Source organism: Molossus molossus, unplaced genomic scaffold, assembly GCF_014108415.1.
Source record: "Molossus molossus isolate mMolMol1 unplaced genomic scaffold, mMolMol1.p scaffold_m16_p_21, whole genome shotgun sequence".
NCBI lineage: Eukaryota > Metazoa > Chordata > Mammalia > Chiroptera > Molossidae > Molossus > Molossus molossus.
Genome location: NW_023425357.1, coordinates 24,081,923 through 24,108,849, shown reverse-complemented (window position 1 = coordinate 24,108,849; position 26,927 = coordinate 24,081,923). Strand labels below are relative to the sequence as shown.

At 51.1% G+C, this 26,927-nt stretch overlaps 1 protein-coding gene across 1 annotated transcript in view; it reads left to right on the top strand.

Moving 5' to 3' along the window:
- Positions 1-26,927, top strand: part of PLCG2 (phospholipase C gamma 2) — a 143,522-nt gene that overhangs the window by 60,665 nt on the left and 55,930 nt on the right. Inside the window, exons 6-15 of the mRNA XM_036276088.1 lie at positions 3,469-3,553; positions 5,761-5,844; positions 11,481-11,524; positions 13,078-13,150; positions 18,155-18,256; positions 19,428-19,546; positions 21,038-21,123; positions 22,571-22,691; positions 23,073-23,241; positions 26,247-26,351. Coding sequence (XP_036131981.1) covers positions 3,469-3,553; positions 5,761-5,844; positions 11,481-11,524; positions 13,078-13,150; positions 18,155-18,256; positions 19,428-19,546; positions 21,038-21,123; positions 22,571-22,691; positions 23,073-23,241; positions 26,247-26,351 — 988 coding nt within the window. The remainder of the gene's footprint in view (positions 1-3,468; positions 3,554-5,760; positions 5,845-11,480; positions 11,525-13,077; positions 13,151-18,154; positions 18,257-19,427; positions 19,547-21,037; positions 21,124-22,570; positions 22,692-23,072; positions 23,242-26,246; positions 26,352-26,927) is intronic.

The following is a 26,927-nucleotide window of genomic DNA, read 5'->3' as shown; positions in this document are numbered from 1 at the left end:
ACAGAATTGTGTTCAGAGTGAACCGACGGTGTGACCTCATGAGGTCGTGTTGGGCGGACGTGTTCTGCTTTCTTTTAAGTCTTTCCCTTGTTGCTGCTCGTGTTGGCGGGGCTCCTCGGGGACGGGGATCTGACTGGTTCCACCCTCATCGTGTTTGTTGGGTGAACGAAAAACCCCTCCTTTTTCATTCCTAGACATGACATCAGGCGAATGGAACGTTCTAGTTCTGGAAGCTGTCCTTATGACCTGTCCAGGCCTGGGAGACTGGGTCAAAGCTGTGACTGTTTTAACAGTGTCCTTGGCCAGCTTTCCAGAGACTTCCCTCGTATGAGCCTTTCGAGTTCAGTTGTCTCTTATCTGGGAGTTTGGTTCCGTGGTCAGTCCATAAGGTGAAAATTTCTGTGGTCGAAATCCCCTTGAGAAATCCCCTTCGCCTTCCTTGGGGGTCACTGGAATTGCAGTCCTCAGTGTGAGGCTCACAGGGCTGGAGACCCGCGAAGGGGCAGCAGCCCCAAGGGCTGGCAGCAGGTTGCCTCCTGGGGACATTCGCCCCCACCATGGCCCTTGGCGCATACACGGAATCTGCATATGCCCCTGCTGCTCAGCCTCAGCAGGGACAGAGGGGAGACTGGCCCTTCGGGAGGTGAAGGCAGGTGCACGGGTCAGTTTTCTGCTTCAACAGGAATGCAAATAGCTTTCGTGGGACCAGTGTTGGCTGCTTGGGCACCTTGGGACCACCCAGGGAGCTTTAGCCCCAGGCGTGCACAGCGCCCCCTGCAGACTTCCCGCTTCCCTCCGCATGCTGGCTGGAGCTCACGAATTTGCATTTCTGAGAAGTTCCCAGCTGATGTTGACGCTTCTGGTCCAGGGACTCTACTCAGAGCAGCACCGACTGACACAGGGCCACTCGCCACTTGTGGCTATTTAAGCATAAATGAACTAAAATGAAAAATTTAGTTCCTTGGCTGCACGAGCCATGTTTTAGGTGCTCCACTGCCACGTGTGGCCCGTGGCTGTCCGCTGGACAGCCCAGTCCAGAACATCTCCATCATCCTCGGAAGTTCCGGGCCGTGCTGAGGTTGGAACCTCAGCTCTAACACTTACTGGTTGTGTGAGTCTGGGCAAACGACTTAATTTCGCTGTGCCTTGGTTTCCTAATCTGTAAAAGAGAGATCATTGTTTCACCTCCTAGGGTTGGTGTGAGGGGTCAGGGGGCTAGTATGTGAAAAGGGGTTGGACAGGGCCTGGCTTCGCTGGTGAACACGCACACGTGTTTATCATTGTCATTGTTGTTCTAAGAAGCAGGGGTGGGTGGTGGAGGTGTTGGTCCAGCCTCAGGGTGGCAGGTCGGTTTCCTGGGGCTGCCAACCTTGCCTGTTTGGTAGAGGCTGCCTGGGGTGAGGTGTTGCAGGAGATGAGATTAAGCCAGGAGCTGAGACTAATCAAGATTTCAAGATTGTTTAGGGACATCTGCCATGGAAGGGGGAGGGGCCGTTTGTGGCTCACTGGGGGGTCACTGTTTGCCAGCCCTCCCGTGGGGGTTGCCCTGGTTCCCAACCCACCGGCACAGGCTGAGCGCCCAGGAAGCAGGCTGAGATGGGGTTTGGGTGCGGGAAGCGAACAGGGGGGCGCATAGAGCGTCGGCACCTGTGGAGGTGACGGCAGCAGGGGGATTGGGCTGCGATGCAGTCAGAGCTGAGCCTCAGCCAGCTCCGTGGGGAGCCTGGCACGGCCCTGCAGAGCTGCCCTGCACTGAGGCCAGAGGGCTAGGTGCTCTGACCGGTCACTGAGTGCGGGTCATGACCTTGGCTGAGGCACTCTCTCTGATGTCAAGTCCTGGGTGGGAGAAGGGTGGACTTGTGAACGGCTCCCTCCCGCCCCTCCAGCCGCTGGGTAATCAGCCTGCCTGTCCTGCTTGGGGTCAGGCTGGGCAGCACAGATCCATACGCCCAGAGTGGGGAGTGGGGTAGGGGTGGGTAGGGGAGTAGAGTGGTGGGGCCCTAGCACAGGCGCCCAAAGAGGCCCTTTGGCCCCCACCTTTACCTGGGGACCCAGGTGCTCCAGTGCCAGGTGGGACTTGTGGAACAGGTGGGCTCTGACCTCCTGCTGCTGAGATGCTCATGTCCTGGGCCCGGAGTTTGCTCCACTGGCCCCAGGCAGCTGCACTGGCGTCCAGCTCCAATCTCTCCGTTCCTGGACACGGGGAGATCCCTGGCTCTGTCTCTGTCTGCAAGTTCTGGGTTCCCGAGGGGACTGTGACCGCTGCCTTGGTTCTGGATGAGCTCCGCTGGGCACCAGCTTGGCCCGATCCTCCTGTCTCCTCTTGCAGCGCCAGCCCAGCACTCCTCTCTTCTCCTCCTGCTCTTGCACCTCTTCCCCGACACACCACCAGGCTCTGGTCTCCCCAGCCCCGCCCAGCACCTGACGCCCTTGGTGCTGAGCCCCAGTATTGAGGGTAGGGAGCAGCCTGCAGGTAAAGGTCTCCGACCTCTAACAGAGGTCAGAAAGCTGGAGGTGGGGACGCTGGGTGGCCAGGAGTCCCACTTGGTCATCTCTAGTGGCAGCTGCTGAGTGTAATGAACATGCTGTTTCCTTCCAGATGGACTGGCAGAGGCCAAGTTGACAATGTTGGGAAACTCAGTCATTTTCTGCCCACAACCTGGGCAGCTTCCTTCCTGGGCCAAGCACAGCCCCTGACCAATCTGAAGTTTCCAGAACACAGGCAGTTTTCTCTGACCACACCAGCGCCCCTCCCCCGCCCTCTCTCGCTCTGGGGGACACGGCTCTGCAGCTACAAGGGACTGGATCTCATGCCCCTGACCCACCACCCGAATCCCACCCTCCCCACTGTTCATGCTGCTCCCCGAGAGGCAGTCAGTTGGTGGTGACAGGCAGACCCGGAGGCGCACACTCGTGAAGATCTCTGTGTGGGGTCAGACGACTGTATGTTTTGGGCTCTGATTCAGACCCAGCTCTGACCTTGAGTAGTGACCCCCAGTTCCTCCCCCACATTGCCTGTTCTGAACCCCGGGGGTCAGAAACGCACACTTGCAGGGGGTCGAATGTAGTGTGGGCACAGGTCACATTCTTGCCTGCATGACACCCAGGGCATACATGGAGCTGAGTTCTCCCCCCTCCTCCTCTCTGGCCTCCAGTGACCTCTCCTTGGTTTGAACCTTTGTGACATTTCATATCTGCAGAGGTTATCTGGTCATCTAACACCATCTTCTGCCCACACTGTATCTCCTACATGGACCACATCCACGGCCATCCCCGCAGGGTGGAGATCAGCCTTGTGCATCAAGGTGCCACCCCAACCTTGAACCCAGGTCTCTGGTGCTCACTTAACAGCTGTTGGCGGGTCTTCTCATGGAGGGCCACCTGAGGGAGTAATTGATGGGCGTAGCCGAACCCTCCACTGCTGAAACCTCTCGAGGTTGATGGATCTGGGGTTTCTCTCTCTTGCAGCATCAGCCTTCGGGAGCTGAAGACCATCTTGCCCATGGTCAATTTCAAAGTGAGCAGCGCCAAGTTCCTCAAGGATAAGTTTGTGGTAAGTTTCATAGCTCAGCCTGGTGATTTTGTGAACTTGGGGCTACTGGTGCCTCTCATGTAAAGTCCCTACATGCCTTTGAGCTCTGTGGCAGGGTGCCCGAGAAGTCCTTTGCCTCCAGATTCAGCCCAGTCCAGACCGAGGGATCATCTGAAGATCTGAAGACCACGTTCTCAATTCTAGCAGAGGACGTCACCCATGAAGATTGTGTGTACAGGGCTGTCTGACTTAGAACACTTTACCAGCCCAACTTTCCCTTGCCCTCCCCATCCTGCAGCCTGTTTTCCTTCTAGTAGTGTGAACAGATGTGTTCGTTTTGGAAAGCATTTTGAAAGATTCCTCATGTAGGTTGCGGGGATGTGGCATTCTGTAAGCAAGTCTTGAGAGTGGTCACAATTGATTCTTCTCTGCCCTTCCCTTTGCTACCCACCTATCAGTCCTCCCACCCACCTCTCCTCTACCCATCCTTCCTCCCACCCATCCTTCTTCCCACCCACCCCTCCGTCCACCCACCCCTCCATCCACCCATCCCTCCTTCTACCCATTTCTCCTCCTACCCACCCTTCCTTCTATCCATGCCGCCTCCTACTGATCCCTCCTTCTGCTCATCCTTTCTCCCACTCATTCCTCCATCCACTCACCCTCCTTCCACCCACCCCTCCTACCATCCATCCACCCACCCCTCCTTCTACTCATCCTTCGTCCCACCCACCCCTCCATCCACCCACCCCTCCATCCACCCATCCCTCCTTCTACCCACCCCCCCTTCTATCCATGCCGCCTCCTACTGATCCCTCCTTCTACTCACCCTTCCTTCTACTCACCCTTCCTTCTACCAATCCCTCCTTCTACCCATCCTTCCTCCCACCCATCCCTCCTTCTACCCTTCCTTCGTCCCACACATCCCTCCTTCCACCCATCATTGTTTATGTTCTTGTGTAATTAAGCTGTTGGTAGATCTGGGGCAGGTAAAGTCACTCCAGGAGTGATGGGGCATAGTCAGTGAGGTGGGCTTTTCTGAATGATGTAAGGATGGAGATGATGTAGAAGCACCCTTTCTGATCCCAGAGAGATGCTGACTCTTGTCAAGGAATCCAGCAGCACTCCATCCCAGCACCCCCAGGTGGAGGACTCACATGGCCGTGTCAGCGGCAGCCCCAGTCACAAGATTCCTCAGCCAAAAGAGCTCATTCGTTTTTGTACCAATGAGCTTCTGGAAAAGTTAACCCCCTTCATGGTTTATCAAGCCATCTTCTGACTTGCCCCCAGCATTCCAACTAATTCAAAAAGACGAGAACAGTGAAGAGTGGGAATTGAAAGAAGAGAAAAGATATGGAGAAACATTTACTGTTGATTACCACTTAACTGGAATTTTGTTCTTAAACAAGCCTTCCCTGGGCGTTGCCTTGATGTGATCTAGTTCGATTTCGGGGAAGTCCTAGGAGGGTGGTGGTGGTTCTCCCATTTTACAGATGAAGAAACTGAGGGTCTGAAAGGGTCACATAAGTTGCCCAAAGCCATTAAGCAAAGCAGGGGACAAGCCTTGACTGGAGTTGAGTTCTGTCTAATTAAAAAGCTTGGTTAGTTTTCTTATACTTTAATAAAGGACCTATATGGCCCTGGCCGGTTTGCCCAGTGGTTAGAGCATCGGTCTGTAGTCCAGAGAGACTCGGGTTCAGTTCCCGCTAAGGGCACGTGCCTCGGTTGCAGTTTGTCCCCGGCCCTGGTTGGTCGTGCAGGTGGCAGCCACTCGATGTGTCCCTTTCACGTTGATGTTTCTCTCTCTCTCTCTCTCTTCCTCTCTCTCCCTCCCACTCTATCTGAACAAAAAATGGAAAAAAGTCCTTGGGTGAGGATGGAAAAAAAAAAAAATGACCTATATGTACATACCCTATAAATATGTCTAGATTTGAAAGTGTCTTTGCTGCCCCCCAAAAGGAGGAGTTCTCATTAGAGCTCTTGGAGTTCTGGTTGAGACTCTCCCCGTTTTGGGGTCGAGGGAAGGATTTTCCCTGATGCGCTCCCTGGTGGGTGTGTTCTCCAGGCCGATAAATCCGGAAGCTTGTGGACAGTTGGGTTCTGAGGAATGCTGGTTTGATGTTCGCCAGAGTTCTAGAAAGGCCTCCCGTTTCTGTAAACAGGGAGGAGGCATTCTTGCAGTGGGCACCAAAAATTGTGGAGTCACTTTTTTTTATTTATATTTACAGGAAATAGGTGCACACAAAGATGAATTCAGCTTTGAACAGTTCCATCTCCTCTATAAAAAACTTATGTTTGAACAGCAAAAGTCGGTAAGATGATTCTTGAGCCAACGGTCGAACGATGTTTCTGTTTCCCCCCGTGTTTCCCAGTCTAGCACGTTCCTAAGAAAACCAGAGAGGTCTCCTGGCTAGCCACAGAAGTGAGGATGACAGTGGTATACCAGGTTCATCTGCGGGCTGGCAGACTTTTTAAATGTGATAGTGCGGTGGGGAAAATGTGGGGGATTGAGCTTACCTATCTTCTTGGTGGGAACAGGAGTGATTGTAAGTTTGACTGAAGTTCATCGACTCAAATGTGTAGTCTCATGCTGGGAGGGAATTTATCAAATTATTCACAGGAACCATCTCTGGGTTGAGGGATTTTGTGTGTGTGCCTTCTTTTTATACTTTCATTCACTTTTATGAGAATGTATTTTTAAGATAATATGCTATTTTTTTAAATGAATTAATTTTTTTGTTACAGATGTTTCTCCTTTTTTACCCCATTGCCACCCCCCACCCCACACCCACCCCGTCCCCGGCTTTGTTGTCCATGTCCATTGGTCATGCATACATGCATATAAGTTCTGTGGTTTATCTCTTCCCACCCCCACCCCCTCTTCTGACGGATGTCATTCTGTGCCCTACTTCCATGTTTCTGGGTCTACCGTATTCCTCAGACTGTTATGTTCATTATATTCTGTATATAAGTGAGATTATGTGGTATTTGTCTTTTTCTGTTTGGCTTATTTCACTTAGGATAATACTTTCCAGGTCCCTCCATGTCATCTCAAAGGATAAGAGATCTATTTTAAATTTAAAATACAGCCCGGTCAGTGTGGCTCAGTGGACTGAGCATCGTCCCATGGACTGAGAGGTCTCAGTTCGATTCCCGGTCAGGACACATGCCCAGGTTGCGGGCTCGATCCCCAGTAGAGGGCGTGCAGGAGGGAGCCGATCCATGTTTCTCTTACACATGGATGTTTCTAACTCTTTCTCCCTAAAGAAACCAATAATAAAAACATATTTAAAAAAAGTTTTTAAATAATTTTGGCCTGACTGCATTTTGGGGACGCTGTTTTAGAGACACGAAAGCACTAGGACCTAAGGATTTGTCACCAGATTGTTTATGGCAGCATCACTGATGCGGGCAAGATAACTGGGCACCACCCGCGTGCTCTCAGTAGAGGAGTGTCTGGGTAAATTAGGTCCCACCGCACTCTGCAGCATCCTGCGCGACGGAGCGTTCCGCATCAGTCGTGTTCCTGGCGGTGTGGGAGGATGCTCACGAGGTGTTGTGAGGAAGGCCAGCAACGGATTCATGCAAGGAGCTAGGTCCGACTTCTTCTTTTTTGTAAAAACAAACCAGAATACAGGAATCCTCCCATAACTCGTGTGTGTGTGTGTTTATGAACAAGGAGAAAATAGGAAGGATGCACACCTCCCATTGAATGTTGATTCTGTATGTCCTGGAGGAGTTTGGAAAGATGAGAATTCTATTTTTCTTTGCACATCCCAGTTTTCCTTTGGCTTGTTCCAAGTTGGTCCGTTACTTTTGCAATAAAAAAAGGTCCCCCAAAGCATAAAGCTTAAGAAGTGGAGCCTTGGGGGCACTGGATGGAACACGGTGCCTGTGGGTGGCGTGCCTGCCGCAAACAGGAGTTGCTGCTGTTACTGGTGGCAAAAGGACTTTGCAGGTGGCAAAGGCGGGTCCGAAGCAGGACTGAGACGGGGCAGGGAGTAGGTGGGAATTGGAGCCAAATGGATTGTCTGGTTTTCCAGCCAGCTGTATGATCGCGGGCCAGCCACTGACCACTCCCAGCCTCAGTCTTCTCATCTGTGTAATGGGGGTGGTGATCCCTGCACCATAGTGGTGTGTGTGAAAGTCGATAGAAGACACTTACTGCCTTTTACATGCAGGCTGGCCACAGGGTGAGGCCTCTTGATAGGTGACCAATGACCGTGGGCTTTTGGATATCTCCAAGGTAGAGAAATGGGAGAACATTTCCTGTCTGTCTGGATTGGGCAGAAAAAGTACATTTTTTTGTTTGTTCTGTTTTGTTTTTGCGGGAGGGAGAGAGAGAGAAACTTTGATGTGAGAGAGACACATCGAGTGGCTGCCACCCACACAACCCCAGCTGGGGCCGGGGACAAACTGCAGCCGAGATACGTGCCCTTAGTGGGAACTGAACCCGGGTCTCTCAGGACTGCAGGCTGATGCTCTAACCGCTGAGCAAAACCAGCCAGGGCGAAGTACATTATTTTATAGAGTAAAAAATCCTACTGCACCGTGTTTACTTTTTTCACATAATATAGTAAGTAGTTCTTGGTTTGCCAAATAGAGTAGAAAGGTTGTAGGCATTGGGAGTTGGAAGGCCTGGATTCCAGCCCCAACTTGACCTCTGACTGACCAAGTGATTTTGGGGAAACCCATCTTTTTCCTTCTCATTCAGCCTCCTCTATAAAATGAAGGTATTAAATCAGGTTATTGGTTATAAAACTTTAAAAACTATATACTCCCCTTCCCTTTTAAAAAATAAGTTTTTTAAATTGATTTTTAGAGAGAGAGGAAGCGGAAAGATAGAAACATCCATGTGAGAGAAGAAACATCGATCGGCTGCCTCCTGCACGCCCCCTGCTGGGGATCGAGCCCGCAACCTGGGCATGTGCCCTGACTGGGAATCCAACCAGCACCTCTCAGTCCTCTGGACGACGTTCAGTCTACTGAGCCACACTCGCCGGGCTCTCCTTCCCTTTTGCATATGGAACCTTAATAGAAGTTAATCTACTGCTGATTGAGACACTTCTTAGGTTAAAATACATAATTTTATTTATAGTCAGTGCTTGAGAACGATGAAAATGTTTTAGAAAGCGGCGTGCCTGTGAGCTCCAGAGTAATGACGATTGCCGTCCTGTGCAATTGACCAGGATTGAGGAAGACTCGATTCAGTCAAGATTCGTGGTTGCAATAGCCGTTTTTATAACGAGTTGCCTGGGAATTCCGGGATGCTGCCTCACGGGACAGGTGGCAGGCAGAGCTTGAGGAGAGGCTTTGCAGAAGAGCAGTTTCGCCTGCCAGCCCAGGTTAACCCACGCAGTCTCCACTGCGATGAAATTCCACCTGAGGTGCATTTCATCCTGCACTTTCCCGTGTGCTTCCTTTTAAGGCTAATTAATGTATGTTTGTTTGAGAGGGAGAACGGAGAGGAAGAAATTTGAGTCAGATTTCTGAAGAGCCCCCAAATCCTCTGGTGGTACCCGAGATCGCCCAGTTTTAGGGAAAAGGTGTGCGTACCAGAGGTTACCCTTGGTGGCCACAATGCCACATTCAGCCTGTATTCAATTGTACTTGACCTAAGGCAGCGGTTCTCAACCTGTGGGTCGCGACCCCTTTGGGGGTCGAACGACCCTTTCACAGGGTTGCTTGAGACATAACAGTAGCAAAATTATAGTTATGAGGGAGCAACGAAAATAATTTTATGGTTGGGGGGTTACCGCAACATGAGGAACTGTATTAAAGGGTCACGGCATTAGGAAGGTTGAGAACCATTCAGTGGTTTTAAATGCTTTGTTTGTTTGTTTGAATGAATTGCATATATTTAAAACTTGGGAGGTTTTATGTTAAGATCCAAATTTTTAGCTTCTCTTGAAAAAGAAATTGGATCTGGCCATTATACTAGTTTATGTTGCCCGCCTGGCCCTAAAGACATTTGGGTTGGCAGCCTCTGATCTCCACCATTGGACGGTGTAACTGTTCGATGGGCCACTGCGTCTGAATTCAGGGACTTGGAATTTGAGAAGCGAAGCCCCAAGCTCTCTACATACTTACTGGCTGGCTTGAGAAACCACACTGCTCTTGTGGTAGGTAAATGCCTCTCCCCAGCTGTTAGCATATAATTCCTGAGCTGTCCCTGAGAGCGGAGCACAGAGAAAAGTATTGGTTGTGTGCTCTTAGGGGCTTGGCTGCATTTCTCGGGCTCCCTGGGAAGGCAGGGCTATTGACGGTGATTGATGACCCCCAGACCTAAATCCAGGGAGTGGGTTCCTGCTCATCAGTAATTACAGGTTTCCAACCTGAGGTTGTCAGTTCCACTTTGGATCTACCCAACTGCTTATATTGCTGCTTTCAAGCTTCAGAGCTTCCAAAAGTTTGACAGCAGCAGGAAGATAAGAAATTCCATGTGTGTCCCCCTGGTGAGGGGACATACCTCTAACCTGGCTGTAATAACACCGTTATGAACACAGATCATGGCTAACATTTTCTGAGTGCGAACTCTATGCTGGATGCTGTGCTATGTGTTTTACATACATTTAATTCTTGTAACCCTGTGAGAGGTACTGTTGTTGTCCCCATTTTACAGATGAAAAAACAGAGGATCAGAGAGGTTGCTTGCTGGAGGTCATGTAGCTAGTAAGCTGCAGCTAGGGTTTGAGTTCTCCTATGGCTACCTTCAGTGCCCAGCTACTGATTTTAAACCTTTTTTTTTTTTAATCCTCACCTGAAGATACTTTTTTCAAACATCTTCAGATAGAGTGGGAGGGGGAGAGAGAGAAACATCGATGTGAGAGAAACACATCAACTGGCTGCCTTCCGCACGACCCCGACCAGGGCCAGGGACCAACCGCAACTGAGGTACGTGCCCTTGGCCAGAATTGAACCTGTGACCCATTGGTGCACAGGCTGATGCTCTACTGCTGAGCCAAACCGGCCAGGGCTGATTTTAAACTTTTGTATGACGGGGAATTTCAAACATATGCAAGCAGAGACTCTAGTATCACAAACCGCCATATAGCCATCAGCCAGCTTCAGCAATGATCATTCAACTCATGGCCATCTTATTGTGTCGACGCCCTGCCTTGGTGCCAGTTGGTGGAGTCCACCCAAGTTCACGGGCACACCCATGTCCCCGTGCTTTCCCAGCCGGGCGTCCACCCCATAGAAATACTGGCCCAAGTGGGCAAAGATTTGGACCAGGACCTTCTTTATAATACAGGACATTGTAGCAGAAAATCGATGACATACATGTTATGGAATACAATGTGGGCTTTCAAAGTAATGAGGCAGGACTATTTGAGGTTGTAGAATAACATTTAAAGCTTGAAACAACAGCAGAACGTTGGGAGACATGGCATAATATATTATGGTAAGATGGAATTAAACTCTTATCCATAAAACAAATTACAGAAGGGAACCTATGAAATTTCTAAGAGTGATTTATTCTCGCCCTGGCTGGTGTGAGTCAGTGGTTAGAGTGTTGGCCCATGCACCAAAGGGTTGTGGGTTCGATCCCAGTCATGGTGTATGCGGGAGGCAACCAAGTGTTGTCTCTCTCTCTCTCTCTCTCTTCCTCCCTTCTACTCTCTCTGAAAAAATAAATGGAAAAAGTATCCTTGGATGAGGATTAGCCCCCCAAAAAGGAGTGATTGATTCTCAGGAATAAGATTATGACAGAGGTGAGGGAGACTTCTGCTTTTGGCTTCATAAGTTCTCGTTGTATTTGAATATCTACAAGTCACACAAATTATAGTGATAATTTAACCGGAAAAAGTCTGTTCATTGGCATTAATGAGTCACACAAATCGCAGTGTTGATTTTTAACCCCCCAGATCTGTTCATGTGCATTAAGCGGCCTGACTTGTCTGCTGTTCTTGTTTTGTGAGTGGTTTTCTTCTGTTTTCTATTTCAGATTCTTGACGAATTCAAAAAAGATTCCTCCGTGTTCATCTTGGGGTGAGGCACCTCTGCTGGGTTACTATTGTTGGGGGTTGCTGGGCCAGTTATTGGTGCTCTGGGAGGGACACCTCTGTGGGTGGGCATTGGGGGGGGTCCTCCTATTGGGGGGTTGGCCATGCCGACCCTGTGGCATGGATGAACGTAACAATAGCAACAGAGTTTGTGGCATGTTGGGAGGGGGGCCCAGAAGGTTCTGTCGAGAAAGAAGCCTACATGCTCCCGGACCCCATTCCTGGAGTGTGCGTAGAACGAGACTGGCCAGTAGGTTTTTTCATACAAATCAAAACAATATTAGTGGACAAATGAATTTGGGAAATTCCTTGTTAAGCAGGTTTAACTGAGTTAAAGTGAGTCGAAATCTATGAAGTGCTTCGCATGGTGTGTGGCGAGGACTTGTATGTAGTAAGAATGATATTATGAAAAGCACTGCAGGACTTGTCAGGACCTTGACTGTGCTACCAATTCACGAAGTGTCCTGTGTTTCCCAAGCCTCTCTGCCTGGGAGAAAGGTTGTCCATGGAGTTAGTAGCTCCTCATTGATGTGGACACTCTGGCCATTATTCCCTCTGTCACTTTCTAAACCAGAAACCCCAAGACTTCGGAGTGTATAGAAACCCCGACTCTGATGTTTATATAGTATTTTAATGAAAAGATGAGTGAATTCATGAAAAGGTAGGAAGCTAACTTAGGAGGCTGGGTAGCACAGAAGGTTAGAAACACGTTCACAATGTGTTTCACAATGTGAAAGACAAGAGACTTTTGGGCCCTGAGTGTTTAGAAAGGGAGAAAGCTTGAAGTGTGTTTTCTCTCCTGTATGTTAAAAAGACCCCCCCCACTTGCGAGTGCCCAGGGACCAGTGCGGCCCCCCGGACAGCTCGGGTCTGCAGAACACCCTTCCACGGGAACCAGGCCACCTGTAGTCCCGTGAGGTCCCGCCTTTTTGATCGCCACGGACATCCCCCCCCCAAGGCCGTCTGTCGGCTGGCTGCGGGCCGAGGTGGAGTCTCCCTTTATTCAGGGTGAAGGGTCCCCTCGTCTCAAATGGAAATTCTCCCAGCAGCAGGCCACTGCTGGCCCCGTGGTGCAGGTCCTGCATGTCCCAGCTGATTCTCCCATCCACCCTGAGGCCGGGGGGCCTCGTCTGGCCTCCACTCTGGCCTCTGAGCCCTCGGGGGCTCAGCACACTCTGGACTCGGGCTTCTAAGGAGACACTTCGATGTGGCCCTGGTTACTCCCCCCGCTCCCCTAAGCGCTGTCCCCATCCAGCCGACCTGAGCGGTCGCTGCGCACGCACATGTCTGTTCCCCCCCCCCCCCGGCACCAGAGCCTCCCAGGAGCAGCTAAATGCAGGTTCCAGAGCCCACCCTCCAAGGTTTCCCTGTTCTCTGTGAATCGGTATAGGTCAGGGATGTCATCTCGGTCACTTGCGTCTCCCCGTCGACAGGCCTGTGCCTGGCACCCAGGAGGGCCTTGGCGGCAGGAACAGCCTCTTGAATGTTGACTGTGGAAGTGTGTCCCTCTCTAAACACTGTCTCTTTCCCCGAGGGCAGCAACACCGACCGGCCGGATGCCTCCGCTGTCCACCTGCACGACTTCCAGCGGTTTCTCTTACATGAACAGCAGGTGAGGGAGCGGAGGGCCGGGGGCGGAGCTGGGAGGAGCTTCCTGGGTGGTGTCTCCCCTTCTCGCCCCCGCCACCTGCCCGCACCTGGCCACCTGTAGTCCTGAAACAGTGATAGTCTCCCTGTCCAATGCCATTGTGCGGTCTTAGACTCTGCAATGAGAGCAGCCTCGTTTAGCTCCTGTTCAGGCGCACACTGAGGAGGGGCAAGGGCGGGGTGCTGCCGGGCAGGTGCGCCCTTACCTGGCCGGCTTCGGCTCCTCGGGCACAGCGGGTATCCCTGCCTCAGGACCGCCTCTGACTGATGGAGGGTGTGTCTGAGGCGGTGAGCCCGCCAGGTCCTCTGGGGGATATGTTAGAACAGTTTTCCTTAAACAAATGTCAGGTGGGACACCTCCTGGGGTGTTTATGTACAGGCTCCGAGAGGTGGCAGAGTCTCTGAGTTTTGTGCCCCTCCCAGGGCAACATCTGGAGACAGTTTTTTTTTTTTTTTAATTGATTTTTTTTTTTAGAGAGAGAGGAAGGGGACGAGAGAGAGAAACATCGTTGTGAGAGACAAACATCGATCAATTGCCTCCTGCACGCCCCTTACTGGGATTGAGCCTGCAACCCAGGCATGTACCCTGACCGGGAATCGAACCGGGACCTCTCAGTCCATGGGACAGTGCTCAGTCCACTGAGCCACACTGGCTGGGTGAGACAGTTTCGATAGCCACAACTTGGGGTACTAATGGTATGTAGGTAGAGACCAGAGATGCTGCCCAGCACCCTAAAATGCACAGGTCAGCCCTCCAGCAAGGAATTACCTGACCCCAAATGTTAATAGGGCTCAGCTGAGAAACTGTTAGCTTGAAATAAAGCTGAGATCTTCTTACTGTGTGACTAGTAGTTTGACCTTTCTGTACCACAGTTTTTAATTTTTATTTATTTATGTATTTAATTAATTTTTTTATCCTCACCCGAGGACTTTTTGTTTTTGTTTTTTTGCATTTATCTTCAGATAGAGCAGGAGAGAGAGAGGGAGGCAAGAGAGAGAGAGAGAGAAACATCGACGTGAGAGAGACACATCGAGTGGTTGCTACCCACACAACCCCAACCGGGGCCGGGGACAAACTGCAACCAAGGTACATGCCCTTAGCGGGAACTGAACCCAGGAGTCTCCGGTCCATGGGCCAATGCTCTAACCACTGAGCAAAACCAGCCAGGGCAATTTTTATTTTTTTTTAAATCCTCACCCAGGGATATTTTTCCATTTATCCTCAGATAGAGTGGGAAGGAAAGAGAGAGAGAAACACCTATGTGAGAGAGACATCAATTTGTTGCCTCCCACAGGACCCTGACCAGGGCCAGGGACAAACCGCAACCAAGATACATGCCCCTGACCAGAATCGAACCCAAGACTCTTTGGTCCATGAGCCAAAGCTCCAACCTTTGAGCCAAACTGGCCAGGGCAGTACCCCAGTTGTTTTAAATAGGGATGAGAACCCTGCCACCTCTCAGAATCGTGGGGGTCAGAGAAGATTGTATTGATCTTTGTGTATCGGTATATGTGTCTACATGCGTAATCCCGTATCTATTTCAATGTTGCGTTTCTATCACGGGAGTCTCATTTACATTTTCTCTATATAATTTTTTGTTTTTTAACAGACTATATTTTTAGAGCAGTTTTAGGTTCATAACAGTATTCAGTTCATTTATATTTTAGAAAATCTTTGTATTGCAAATGTTTGAAACATGCACAGAAAAGCCAGCTGGTGTAGAACCACACATACCCATCACTTTGACTGAAACACTGAGAACCTTTGCCAGTGTTGTCATGTCTATGCTTCACCTCACGCCCCTGTGTCTCCCCTCCCTTTGCCCCTTCTCCATTTCTTGGCTGGAAAATTCCAAAGTAAACCACAGTCTATCATTCAGGCAGTGTGTCATTTCATTTGTTGTTTTTTTTTTTAAATCTTCACCCGAGGATATTTTTCTCTTTATTTTCAGATAGAGGGGGAGGGAGAAAGAGAGAAACATTGATGTGAGAGAGACACATCGACTGGTTGCCTCCCGCACAACCCAGACCAGAGCCAGAAACAAACCGCAACTGAGGTACGTGCCCTTGGCCGGAATCAAACCTGCATCTCATTGGTCCACGGCCGATGCTCGACCACTGAGCAGAACCAGCCAGGGCTGGCATTTCATTTGTAAATAGTCAGCATGTCTCTCTTAGGAAATGGACTTCTTAAAAAACAAGACAAACACGTGACCGTAACACTTCTATTATACCTTGCACACCCGACACCAGTTTCTTTGTCATCCAGTACACAGCCCGTGTTCAGATTTCTTTGGAGTGAAAACAATGAACAGACACATACTCTGTGTGCGGCAGCCTCATGGAGGGCCCGGGCAGTGGTGGTAGCTACTGTAACATGATGGATGGTGACAGAGGACATTGAGGTGTCATGCTTTCCCCATGTGGGGGTTGAGAGTCATCCAGAGAAGGCCTGTGTGCTCAGCCTGAGCTGCCACCAAGGGGAAGCAGCGAAGGGGGTCAGTGAGGTCTGTTTGGTACAACTGCGTGTGCTGAGCTGCCCGTGCGTGAAGCAGAGAGAGGAGTGTGGCTTCTTCTTTTTTAACATGCTCAGTCCTTGCACTGAATTCCTCGCTGGGGGGCTATTGAACTGTTAAACCAAATACACGCACGCGCGCACACACACACACACACACACAACCAAAAGCTTTTCCGAAAGAAAGGGTTCATTGAGCCAAACGCTGGCCAGAAAAGGACCATGCGGTCTGCATCGCCAACAGCAGGGCTCAGGGAGACCAGCATTTGCTGTCCTGGAGCTGAGGGTTCTTTTATGAAAACAGCATGGGGAAGAAGTGATTCACATCGGGGCTAGATGAAGGGGTGGGAGAAGGGGAGGCGGGGCTAGTTCTGGATGGGGCAGAGCCGAAGGAAGCCGTGAGTGCTCCTTTGGATTGGTGGTGGGAGGCAGCCCGGAGGGCTCATTTGTAAGCAGGAAGCCGAGGCGCCCGGTGGTCGGTGGCACCTGGCTGTCCTCTGGATAATTGTGGAAATAGCCACCTGGAGGTTCAGTCGGGGTGTCAGCAGCCGCTCAGGAGTGCAGGCAGCCTTTCGGTGGTTCTGCCCTGCAGTTGACGGAGGAACCTCTCTCGTGCCTGCCCTCCCCCTCCGGTCTGCTGTAATTTAATTTAGACATCTCAGGATTTCCTCCTTGTCAGCAGTTACACGGCTAAGCTCCTGGGGACAAGTAGCCTTTCATCCCACAAGTCACCACCTAGTGCAGCTTAATTTTATTACAGGGGAGAGTGACAGGCTCCCTGCCCGCCCCTTCGCTGGGCTGCACATAGAGATCAGAGATGGGCCAGCAGCAAGTGCAGGAACTCTCCCCGTGCAAGACAGCCCGCGAGCACCCGTGCGAGAGCGACAGGAGCGGCAGACGTGATGTCAGATGGGGACCCCGCCCTGGCCAGTTTGGCTCAGCAGTTGGAGTGTCGGCCTATGGACCAGAGAGTCCCAGGTTCGGTTCTTGCTAAGGGCACGTACCAAAAAAAAAAAAAAGAGAGATGGGGACCCTGAGCCACCAGCCTGGCTGACCCTCAATGCCCCATGTGCCTGGTGCTCTGTGGGGTGACGGCATGAAGCAGAGTTGGTCATCTGGCACATTTGTTTGCTGCGATGGATGCTCAGATGTGGAATAGTCCCTGTAGCACCCGGTGTGCAAATTAGCACAAGTTTTCTAGAAAGCACTTTGACAATATGCAATTAAAATGAAAACTTTGACGGAAAAAAAAAGCTAATATACTTTGATTAAATAATTCCCTCCTAGGGACTTATCCTAAAGCAGTAATGGCAGCATTTTCAGTAGAAATGAAAACTTGGAACTAATCTAAATTTCCATTAGGGGACTGGTTCAGTATGCTCCAGGCCAGCCTGGGAGGGGTGGGTCACACTACAGAAAGGGGTTAAGATGAAGACCCCAAAACATTGATGTGAGAGGGGCACATCGACTGGTTGCCTCCCACACGACCCTGACCAGGGCCAAGGACTGAACCACAACTGAGGTACGTGCCCTTGACTGGAATCGAACCCGCGACTCACTGGTCCACAGGCTGACGCTCTAACCACTGAGCACCCGGCCAGGGCCCTTCACCGTTATTCTTATTTTCATTACTATAGATACCTAACACAATACCCATACCAAGTAGATTCATTTTTTAACCCGCAGACTGTTTGTATTTTAAACTCCTTTGGGCAGAAGATTTCTTATTGGCAGGCGTCAAGTTCCAGGTTGTATCTGCTAGGTACCCATGCTTTTTATGAGAAAGCTTTGTGGAAAGAGGGGGGATATTCTGGCCTTTTGGGAACCTCCAAGGCTGGGAAGGCTTTGCATAAAGTATCCTACAATTTGAGTTTCATGTTCTAGTATTCAAAGATTTTAACACCTCTGTATTCAAATGAACTGGCTGGTCCCCTGTCTCCTAGCTGTTTTGTGTCCCTTATTGGAGTCGATTTGCAAGAATCAACAGCAAGGCTGGTTGATGATGTGTACCCACACGCCAGGGAGGCCCTTTCTCCACCGCCTCATTTGTGTCTGTCCTTCAGGTCGTCTTTTTTTCCCCCATACATCCTGGTCTGACCCTTCCCACCCAACCACACACACCTGATAGCACATTTGCTTTTATTTTCTTAAAGATAGAGGCTTTAGCATATTTGGAACCCAGGAAACATTAGTCAAAGGTGAGTCTGTGGGTCTTGTTTCCTCCCTTTGCCTGATGAATACTTGGGGTTTTAGGGTTTGGAGAGGAAAACAATAAAGTTACTTTATATTCGCTGTCCCAGAAACTCTGTGCGTGGATGTTATCACTCCCGTGTAGTGGATGAGGAGGCACAGAGAGGGTATGTGACTTGCCCAAGGTCAGCCAGGCAAGTCACCCCCATGGTCTGACTGACATAACTCTTTTTGGTGATTTCTTGTTTTCTTTGTCATTCTAAGGAACTTTGGGCTCAGGATCTGAACAAAGTCCGTGAGAGGATGACAAAGTTTATCGACGACACGATGAGGGAAACCACGGAGCCCTTCTTGTTTGTTGATGAGGTGGGTGGTCTCCTTGTGAGCTGTTCATCAAGGGCTGGTTTTCTTCCAGTCTCTCCTATTATTCGTCCTTGTCTATTGACCTTGTTTCCTGGGTGCGTTTCTTGCTATTGCCACTAGAAGGTGTCTGCTGCCCGGGAGTGCACTGTAAGCACACCATATTCAGAGGTTTTGGGGTTCCTGTGAGCTGCTGAAAGGGTTGCAGCCGGGGAGGTAAGGCTGAGGGAGAGACTGTCCCCTGTAAAGTTGTTCCCAGGAAGCAGAGTGTTACCCCAGTGTCACTCAAGCTTCTGATTTATTCTGATCAAGAATTGGGATATGACATTTCCTGCCTTTTAAATGTTGTGATACTGTTAATGTTTTGTTAATCAAGTGGGTGGGTTCACAAATGTTTATTATTATTATCCCTTGAAACTTACTATGTATGAGAAGCATACTTTTTTTTTTATCCTCGCCCAAGGACATTTTTGCATTTATCTTCAGATAGAGTGGGGAGGGAAAAGGGGGGAAGAGAGAGAGAGAGAGAGAGAGACAAACATCCATGTGAGAGAGACACATTGACTGGTTTCCACCCACATGACCCCAACTGGGGCTGGGGACAAACTGCAACTGAGGTATGTGCCCTTCACAGGAACCAAACCTGGGACTCTCTGGTCTGTGGGCTGACACTCTAACCACTGAGCCAAACTGGCCAGGGCCATACATTCTTTTTTTTTTTTGTACAGATAGAGTAGGAGGGAGAGAGAGGAAGAGAGAGAGAGAGAGAGAAACATCGAAGTGAAGGGACACATCGAATGGCTGCCACCCGCACAGCCAACCAGGGCCGGGGACAAACTGCAACCGAAGTACGTGCCCTTAGGAGGAATCGAACCCGGGTCTCTCTGGACCGTAGGCCGACGCTCTAACTGCTGAGCCAAACTGGCCAGGACCATACATTCTTGAGTTACAAATATTTTAGGGTACACATGAAAAGGAAAACATTGTACAGGTCAGCAACACACGTGTCAGTACAGCCTGTTGCTGTCTGATTCTGCGTGGAACTGGGTCAGGGAGGCCTGGCGCCCACCTGGGGAGTTAACGTACCAGAGCCCTGCGCTGGCCCAGGCCAGAAAGAACCAGATCCCCACCCTTATCTTCATCGCGATGTCGTCTTTGTGTTTGTGACCCCTCTTAGTTCCTCACGTACCTGTTTTCACGGGAGAACAGCATTTGGGATGAGAAGTATGATGTGGTGGACATGCAGGACATGAACAACCCCTTGTCCCATTACTGGATCTCCTCGTCACATAACACGTGAGTTCTGCCGCCAGCTGGAGGGGGTCACGGAGGAAGGGCGTTTGGGGGCGTTCCAGCATGCTGCTTTGGCCAAGCGTGTGGGACACGGGCAGAGTGCAGGGCCATGCTTCTCAGACTGGAACATACAGACGCTTCTGGAAGGGGCGGGGGAATGCACGTCTCTTTCCCAGGGGGCATTGCAAGGCCCATCCTTTCTCTGTGGCCCTAAAAAGCCAATCAGCAAAGCTGGGTTTCATGGTTCGGGCCTCTCCTAGTAGCCACAGCAAAGCAATTGAATTAGTCATTGAACTGATATTGCTGTCTGCCCTGTGCTTGCTGGGTACTGGGGCTATGTAGCAGTGAGCAGGGCAGGACAGAACAGCACTGTTGTCATGTGGTTGGAGGGAAAACGACCTCCTTTGAATCTTCACAAAGGACAGAAGTTGGTGAGAGGAGAACAGATGGTGAGGTGAGGACGAGGATTTTAGGCGGAGGAACAGCCTGTGCAAAGGTCCAGGGGCAGGAGGAACTGAGAGGGTCTGTTAAGACTAGACTGTAGAATCCAGGGTGTGGGGTGAGCAGCAGCAGAGGAGGCCGGCAGGGTCAGCTTGAGTGGAATCTTTAAGTGACAGCAGGGGCAGTGGGAGCCACTGATGACTTTTAAACCAGAGAGCAACACACTCAACTATACATCTTTGGAAGATTACCGTGATTTCGTAAAAGAGAATAGACTGGAAGAGAGAAATGATGTTGCACTTAAGTTTCAGTGTTTAGTCTGCCTTATAATGTGCGAGTGTGAAGGTCTTGGATCATGGGCACCCAGACAGCTGTAGATTAGTGGTTTCCCAAGGGTCATTCCAGACAGGAGTTGGTGAGAAGCCCTTCCGCTTCTCTCCAGGCATTTAGAAGGGCACGTCTTGTTCAAGGGCAAATTGAGTTCATGGTTCTCTCTTCCCCACCATGGCTATTGGTTTAAGAGTCGTGTCTTAGAATGGTGAATTCTACCAAACCCAGAAGACATTGGAGGAACATAAACTCTTCAGAAGGGGAACACAGTGAGGAGGAGAGTGTATAAAAATACGTGTTTTCACCTGCTGGACATAGTTCGTAGCACAGAAAGTTTCACCCGTAGTAGTGGACCACTGATTCAGTGCCTGGCTCCCCGATATTAAAAGGATGGCCCCTTTCTGCTTCGTTTACACGGAAGGCCAGAGGGCAGCCAAAGGAGGGTTGTTAATTTATCATCCGCCGTTAATCTCACTTAGGACATCCTTTGACCTAGTTCTCAAAAAAATACCCGGTCTTGACCCTGCACTTGGATTTGCAGGGTGGTTCTTGTTCACATCCTGTGATCGGTGCCTGAGTCTGAGGTGTGGCCACACGATGCAAGTGTCTGGCCCGGATCCTAACCGTGGGTCTTTCTAGACAGGAGGAACTCAGGCCTTTGGGAGCTTGCTGAGAAGTTCCCCAAGGACACCCTGAGGTGCAGGCCCGCCTCCTCTCCTTCAGGTACCTCACAGGTGACCAGCTGCGGAGTGAGTCGTCCCCAGAGGCGTACATCCGCTGTCTGCGCATGGGCTGTCGCTGCATTGAGTGTGAGTAGCCTTTTGCTGGTGGAGATAACACCTACGGCAAAGTGGGGCTAATTGTCACTGCCCAGTCCTCAGCTCACGGTTGGCGCCCCCTGTAGGCCAAGAGCACACGTCACTCTAGTTCCAGAGCCTGGAGGAGGCTGGTGCTGGGAAACCAGGTGACTGTTCAGTGACCTCTGCTCCCCCTTACTGAGCCCGCCTGCCCCTCGGCTGGGCAGGCAGAGATGGGGTCCCCAGCGGCTCTGCCAGGCAGGCATAGACAGAGTACAGAGTGCCTGCCCCCTTGCTGAACTGGCCAGCCCCCGCCACCTGCGCTTGATGCTGCTTTTGTTTTAAAGCTGAATAGTGGTGATGGGGACAGGCCAAGGGAACAAGCAGGTGCTCATAGCAGCTGTGGTAAGGGACGTGGCCATCAATGGCAGGGATCCTTCCCCAGAAGAAAGTTGTCCTCAACACAAGGCACGGTGTTGAGCCTGGTCAGGTTGGAGCCACAGGCCCATCTAGAAAGTGTCTGGATACAGTGGAAGGCCGGGGAGGCCAGTCGCAAAGATGGCTTTGCTAATCTGTCCTCCCTCGGTGTCCTTCAGGGCTTTTTTTTTTTTTGGAAGAAGGCAGATAAATGCCTTCAGGTTTTAGCAGCTGGCCCAGCATGCATGTCATCCTGACCGTTTTTGTCATGGTTGCTCACAGACACCGCAATACAGGTGATTCCTGGCACCTGTACGCGCCCAGGACCCAGCTGCTGCCTCCTGTCTCCTCACCTGTCATTCCTGGCCTGCCCACCAGAGGGCCGTAGGTGTATTAGGCTGAGCACAGGCACAAACCGCTGATTTAGGCTCCAGTTAGAAGATTCATCTTGGCATCACACTCCACCGGCAGTTATTCCGACAGAGTGTTGCCTAGTGTATCCCTTTTTCCCTCTTGGGAAAGAGCCAATGTGAAAAAATTAAGTTGGAAACTGTCAGCTCCTGTTACATCTGGGGGATGAAGATACAGGGATGTTCACCGTCTCCATAATGTGGTTCTGTTTGAGTATTTCACTAGGAACCTTTAAGAAGAAATCGTCACATTGCTGTGTATTGTTTCCACTAGCAAAAACAGCAAGCCAAGGTTTAGACACGCGGAATCAGAAAACGAAACCCAACGTAGATACTGCTTTAGAAGAGAAACATTTAAAATAGCTTCTTTCGGACAAATGCGTTACATTACAAAAGGAGCTTTAATTAACCCAAAGCCTCTCTTAGCTGCGTGGGTGACACGCATACAGGTGACAGCTGTCCTCACGTTGGTGGCCCCAGGGTGTAATGTATCAGGTTTGTTCCCCACATTCTGGTCACAGCAGGCGTGGGGGTCGGGGCCGATCTCGTGGCTGGCCGGGCACGTGCCCGCCAGCAGTGGACTCGGGGTGGCGAGTGTCGGGCAGGTGGTGAGGCGGCCCTTCCCCCCTCAGTGGACTGCTGGGACGGGCCCGACGGGAAGCCCATCATCTACCACGGCTGGACGCGGACCACCAAGATCAAGTTTGACGACGTCGTGCAGGCCATCAAAGACCACGCCTTTGTTACCTCGAGGTCAGTTGCCTGATTTCCAGGTGCTCACCTTTAAGCAGCTAAGATCGAGTGGACAGACAGATGCCCACCCCTCCCTCCGCCCCCACAGAGACACACACTCAGACACACTCACACCAGCCTGGGCTCCATCGTGACCAAAGTCACTGCCAAGTCCTCGGCTGAGTGAAGATGCCTCCCACAGGCCAAGAGCTCAAGTCACCCCCTGGGTGCAGGGCTGCAGGAGGCTGGCTCTGGGACACCAGGTGGCTGAACGTGGCCTCTCCTCCCCCTCACTGAGCCTGCCTGTCCCTCCGCTGGGCAGTGGGTTGGGGTCCCCAGCCGCTCGGCCAGGCAGGCACAGACAGATGCCTGCCCACGCTGAGCCGGCCCTGCTGCCTGCAGCTTCCCCGTGATCCTGTCCATCGAGGAGCACTGTGGCGTGGAGCAGCAGCGCTACATGGCCAGAGTGTTCAAGGAGGTGTTCGGCGACTTGCTGCTGACGAAGCCCACGGAGGCCAGTGCCGACCAGCTGCCCTCACCCAGCCAGCTTCGGGAGAAGATCATCATCAAGGTGGGTGGCCTCGGGCTGCTGTCATTCATTCGGGAGAGCCAGAGGCTTGGGGCGCAGGCTCCAGACCCCACTGCCCTGGCTCACACCTCTTTCCTTACTCGTCCATGACCCTGAGCAAGGTCATTTAGCTTCTTGGTGCCTCTAGACCTCTAGACCTGGGATGGGGTGGGATGATCGTCAGAGCCACCGGGTTGGTGTGCTGCGTGAGCATAATGTGAAGGAAGGCCTGCTCATGCCGAGGACTTCACCTGTGCCTTGCAGGTGCTCCGTGAACACGGATGTGTGCATCCCTCCTCTTGGCAAGCCTCCACCACGCCCCTCTCTGAGTCGCATGCGAGGTGCGAGGGGTGTTCTTGACTCAGGCACTGTTCTTGCCCTCGGGAGCTTCCAGTCTCGTGTGGGAGACGGACTGGAGGTGGACAGTTGCCCAGAAAGGCTGTGTGTGCCAAATGCGCTCATGAGTGCTGGCTGTGCCCAGGAGAGCCAGGGATGCCCCGGGCGGGGTGCCATTTGGGTATCTGTGTTGCTAGGATAGAGAGACCAGGTGTACAGTGGCTTACAGCACATAAGAGTTAATTTCTTCCTCATCTCAGGGGGAGTGTTCTAGAAGCTCTGAGCTCTGGCCCAGGGTCCTGTTCTACAGTCTCCCAGGGAAGGGGTTTTCAACTGAGGTTCCGCAGACCTCCAGAGAATCCACAGATAGAATTCAGGAGGGTTGGCGTGAACTTTTGGGGAAAATGTTGCCTCTTTATTTGTATTAACCTATAAGTAAAACCGAACATTTCCTTTCATTATAAATATTGACACCAAGCCAGTTGGGGCCTTGCCACCAGCAGAAATCATGGATATTTGGATATTTTCACATCACATTGACAGTTACTGCAAATATCTCAGAATGCTGTGGTGCTCATCACCACTTTGAAATTATGGTGCTTATTAGATCTGCCTCTGGATCGTAGGTGAGCTACTCATAAAGAAAGCACACCTTCAGTACATTGCAAATGCTGTCATTTAATATCCTAATAATTGCGTCTCACTGTAATTGGTTTCTCTTACAATCGTATGCGTTGTGAACATTATCCTGAGAAAGGCGTCCTCAGTCTTTCCCAGACTTCAGCGGGGGTCCGTGGCACAGAGGGGAGGCCGTGCCCGAGGCCCGTCCTGGTGTGTGGCAGAGCAGCCCCTAGGAAGGGAAATGGGAAGGGCTCTGGGGCCAGCGGTTTCTGTGGATGTCAGTTGTACACGTCCCGGCCTGTCCTGTTCGGTGCGCAAGAACTTAGTCACATGACCACACCACCTGCCAGGGAGCCTGGCAAGTGCAGCCTCTGATTGGGCACCCGTTAGTGGGCGGGGCAAGATGGAGTTCATTGACAGCTGGCAGGTTGATACAGAAGGATGTCTAGGTGCTTACGAGGCAGATTTTGTCACTGCGTCACCAAGATACACTGGGAACAACCCCTGTGTACCAGGAGGTCGCAGTCTACGGGGCACACCAACCCATCCACAAATAGCACCCAACAGTACGAGGCGGCATTGGTGCCAGCATATGTGGCTGGGATCCCGGGGTGGTTCTCTGAGACACGGAGGGGGCACGGAGAGGACAAGAGCTGGGGGATCTCAGCTAGGGAGGGCCCACAGCCTCTCGGGCATCTGGTCAGCGAGTCTCCAGGGGACCTCGCTGCATCTCTCCGTTCCCACTTGTCATTTCCTTCCGTTTCTGTTAGGACAGCTCTCTGTTTTAGGCTGTGAAGGTCCCCTTCGGAGCACGCATTGCCCCACCCGTGGTACTTCCTGGCCCGCCCCTTCCCATTTCAGGGAAAGGGGTGGAAATGGCATTTGTGACACAATCAGTGTGTGATGTTTCGTCCACCCCCCACCCCTGGCTCTGTCCCCAGCTTTCCTGCCTTCTCCCCTCAGGCTGCTGGCCGTCTCTGGCACTGTTTCTTGAGTGTAGCTCCCAGGGCGTTGTGCCACACACTGGTACGGGCTGGGCATGGTCGTAAGTATTTTCTTATTCTATCTCACAATAGCCCTGTGAGACTTACCCAGGCCCCAGCCCACTCTGCAGATGTGACACTGAGGTCTGGAGGTTAAGTGGCTCAGCTGAGGTTACACGGTTCCTGCCAGAGAAATAATTCAAGGCTGTTCAAAACAGAACAGTTCTCTCACGCTTTGCTGTTTGCGGGTATCCGACACGGCCCTTGGCTTACCTGCAGGGGTGTCATTCTTGTCACGTGGCCAGGGTCACACAGCTAGTAAGGTGAGAGGCCTTGAACTCAAACCCAGTCCAGCACTCTCCTCACCGGGTCACCACCACCTGGGATTTACAAGTGCTTGTCTAGGTGGGTGGTCAGGACTCACCCAGGCGAGTGCGTGGTTGTCGTCGTGTTAGTCTTACGGATGAGAAGCGTGAGGCTCAGAGAAGTGTGGCCGCCTGCCTGGGTCACACAGCTGAGATTCGCAGCAGTGCTGCTGTCCCAGGCCTCCCCCTCCCTGCACACGTGTGCCCCTGGCCCGGCTGCCACCCCGCCTTTCCCCGTGTGCCGGGCACGCGGCTGGTATCATCGATTCACTGAATGTCGATCACGCGCTTACTCTCTGCTGAACTGACACAGGAGATTCAACAGGGAACGAAACCAAGTCCCAGGGAGCTTTTAACCTTTCTTAAAGGGCCATTTGAATGATCCTCATGGGACTTATATTCTGGCAGAGAAGATAAAAAACAAACAGATACTTAGAAACGCATAGGACTAAGTACGAAAAATAGCTACCAGGGGCTGGAGAGTGAAGGGAAGGGGAGTGGAGGCTATTTTTAGATCAAGTGGTGGAGGAGAGCTCTTCTGAGGAGGTGACACTGAGCACAGAGCTGAACATAGAGAGGAGCCAGGCAGCAAGGACAGACAGTGCAAAGGCCCTGAGGTGCATTGTGGATGGACGCTTGCTGGCTCAAACATCCTAAACCTGGGTCTTGAGGGGAAACAGACGAGCTGTGTTTTCCCCCTCAGCATAAGAAGCTGGGCCCCCAAGGCGACGTGGATGTCAACATGGAGGACAAGAAGGATGAGCACAAGCAGCAGGGTGAACTGTACATGTGGGATCCCATTGACCTGGTGAGTGTTTTGCACACCTTCTCAGAGCCTTGAATGTATCAGGCCTGCTGGAGGGCTCTGAAAATAAATATTCCTGTATTACTTTCATTTTGACCCCAGCGAATTTATCATTATAATAGAACTTTATTTTTCTCTTATATTTTTAAAGTTTTATTTTGAAATAGTTTTGTATTCAGTATAGCATACTATATATTTATACCCACACATATATAGACTATACCCTTCACCTAGATTCTCCAAACAGTAACACCCTACATAATCAGGGCACAATTATTGTAACCAGGAAGTTAACATTGGCACAATACTAATTTATGGGCCTTACTGCTGTATCACCAACATGTCCACTGATGTCCTTTTTCTGGTCCAAGGACCAGGTCAGGATGCAGCAAGGCATTTAGCTGTCTTAACTTCTTGGTATCTTCCAGTCTGAGACAGTTCCCCTGGCAACCTTGTTTTTTGATGAGAATAAGGCTTTTTGGGCGCTAACACTACTTCTCATATCCCTTCACCTAACATTCACATCCATTTGAGTATAATTTTATGTGTCCATTCTTATATCATAGAAATAAACATTAA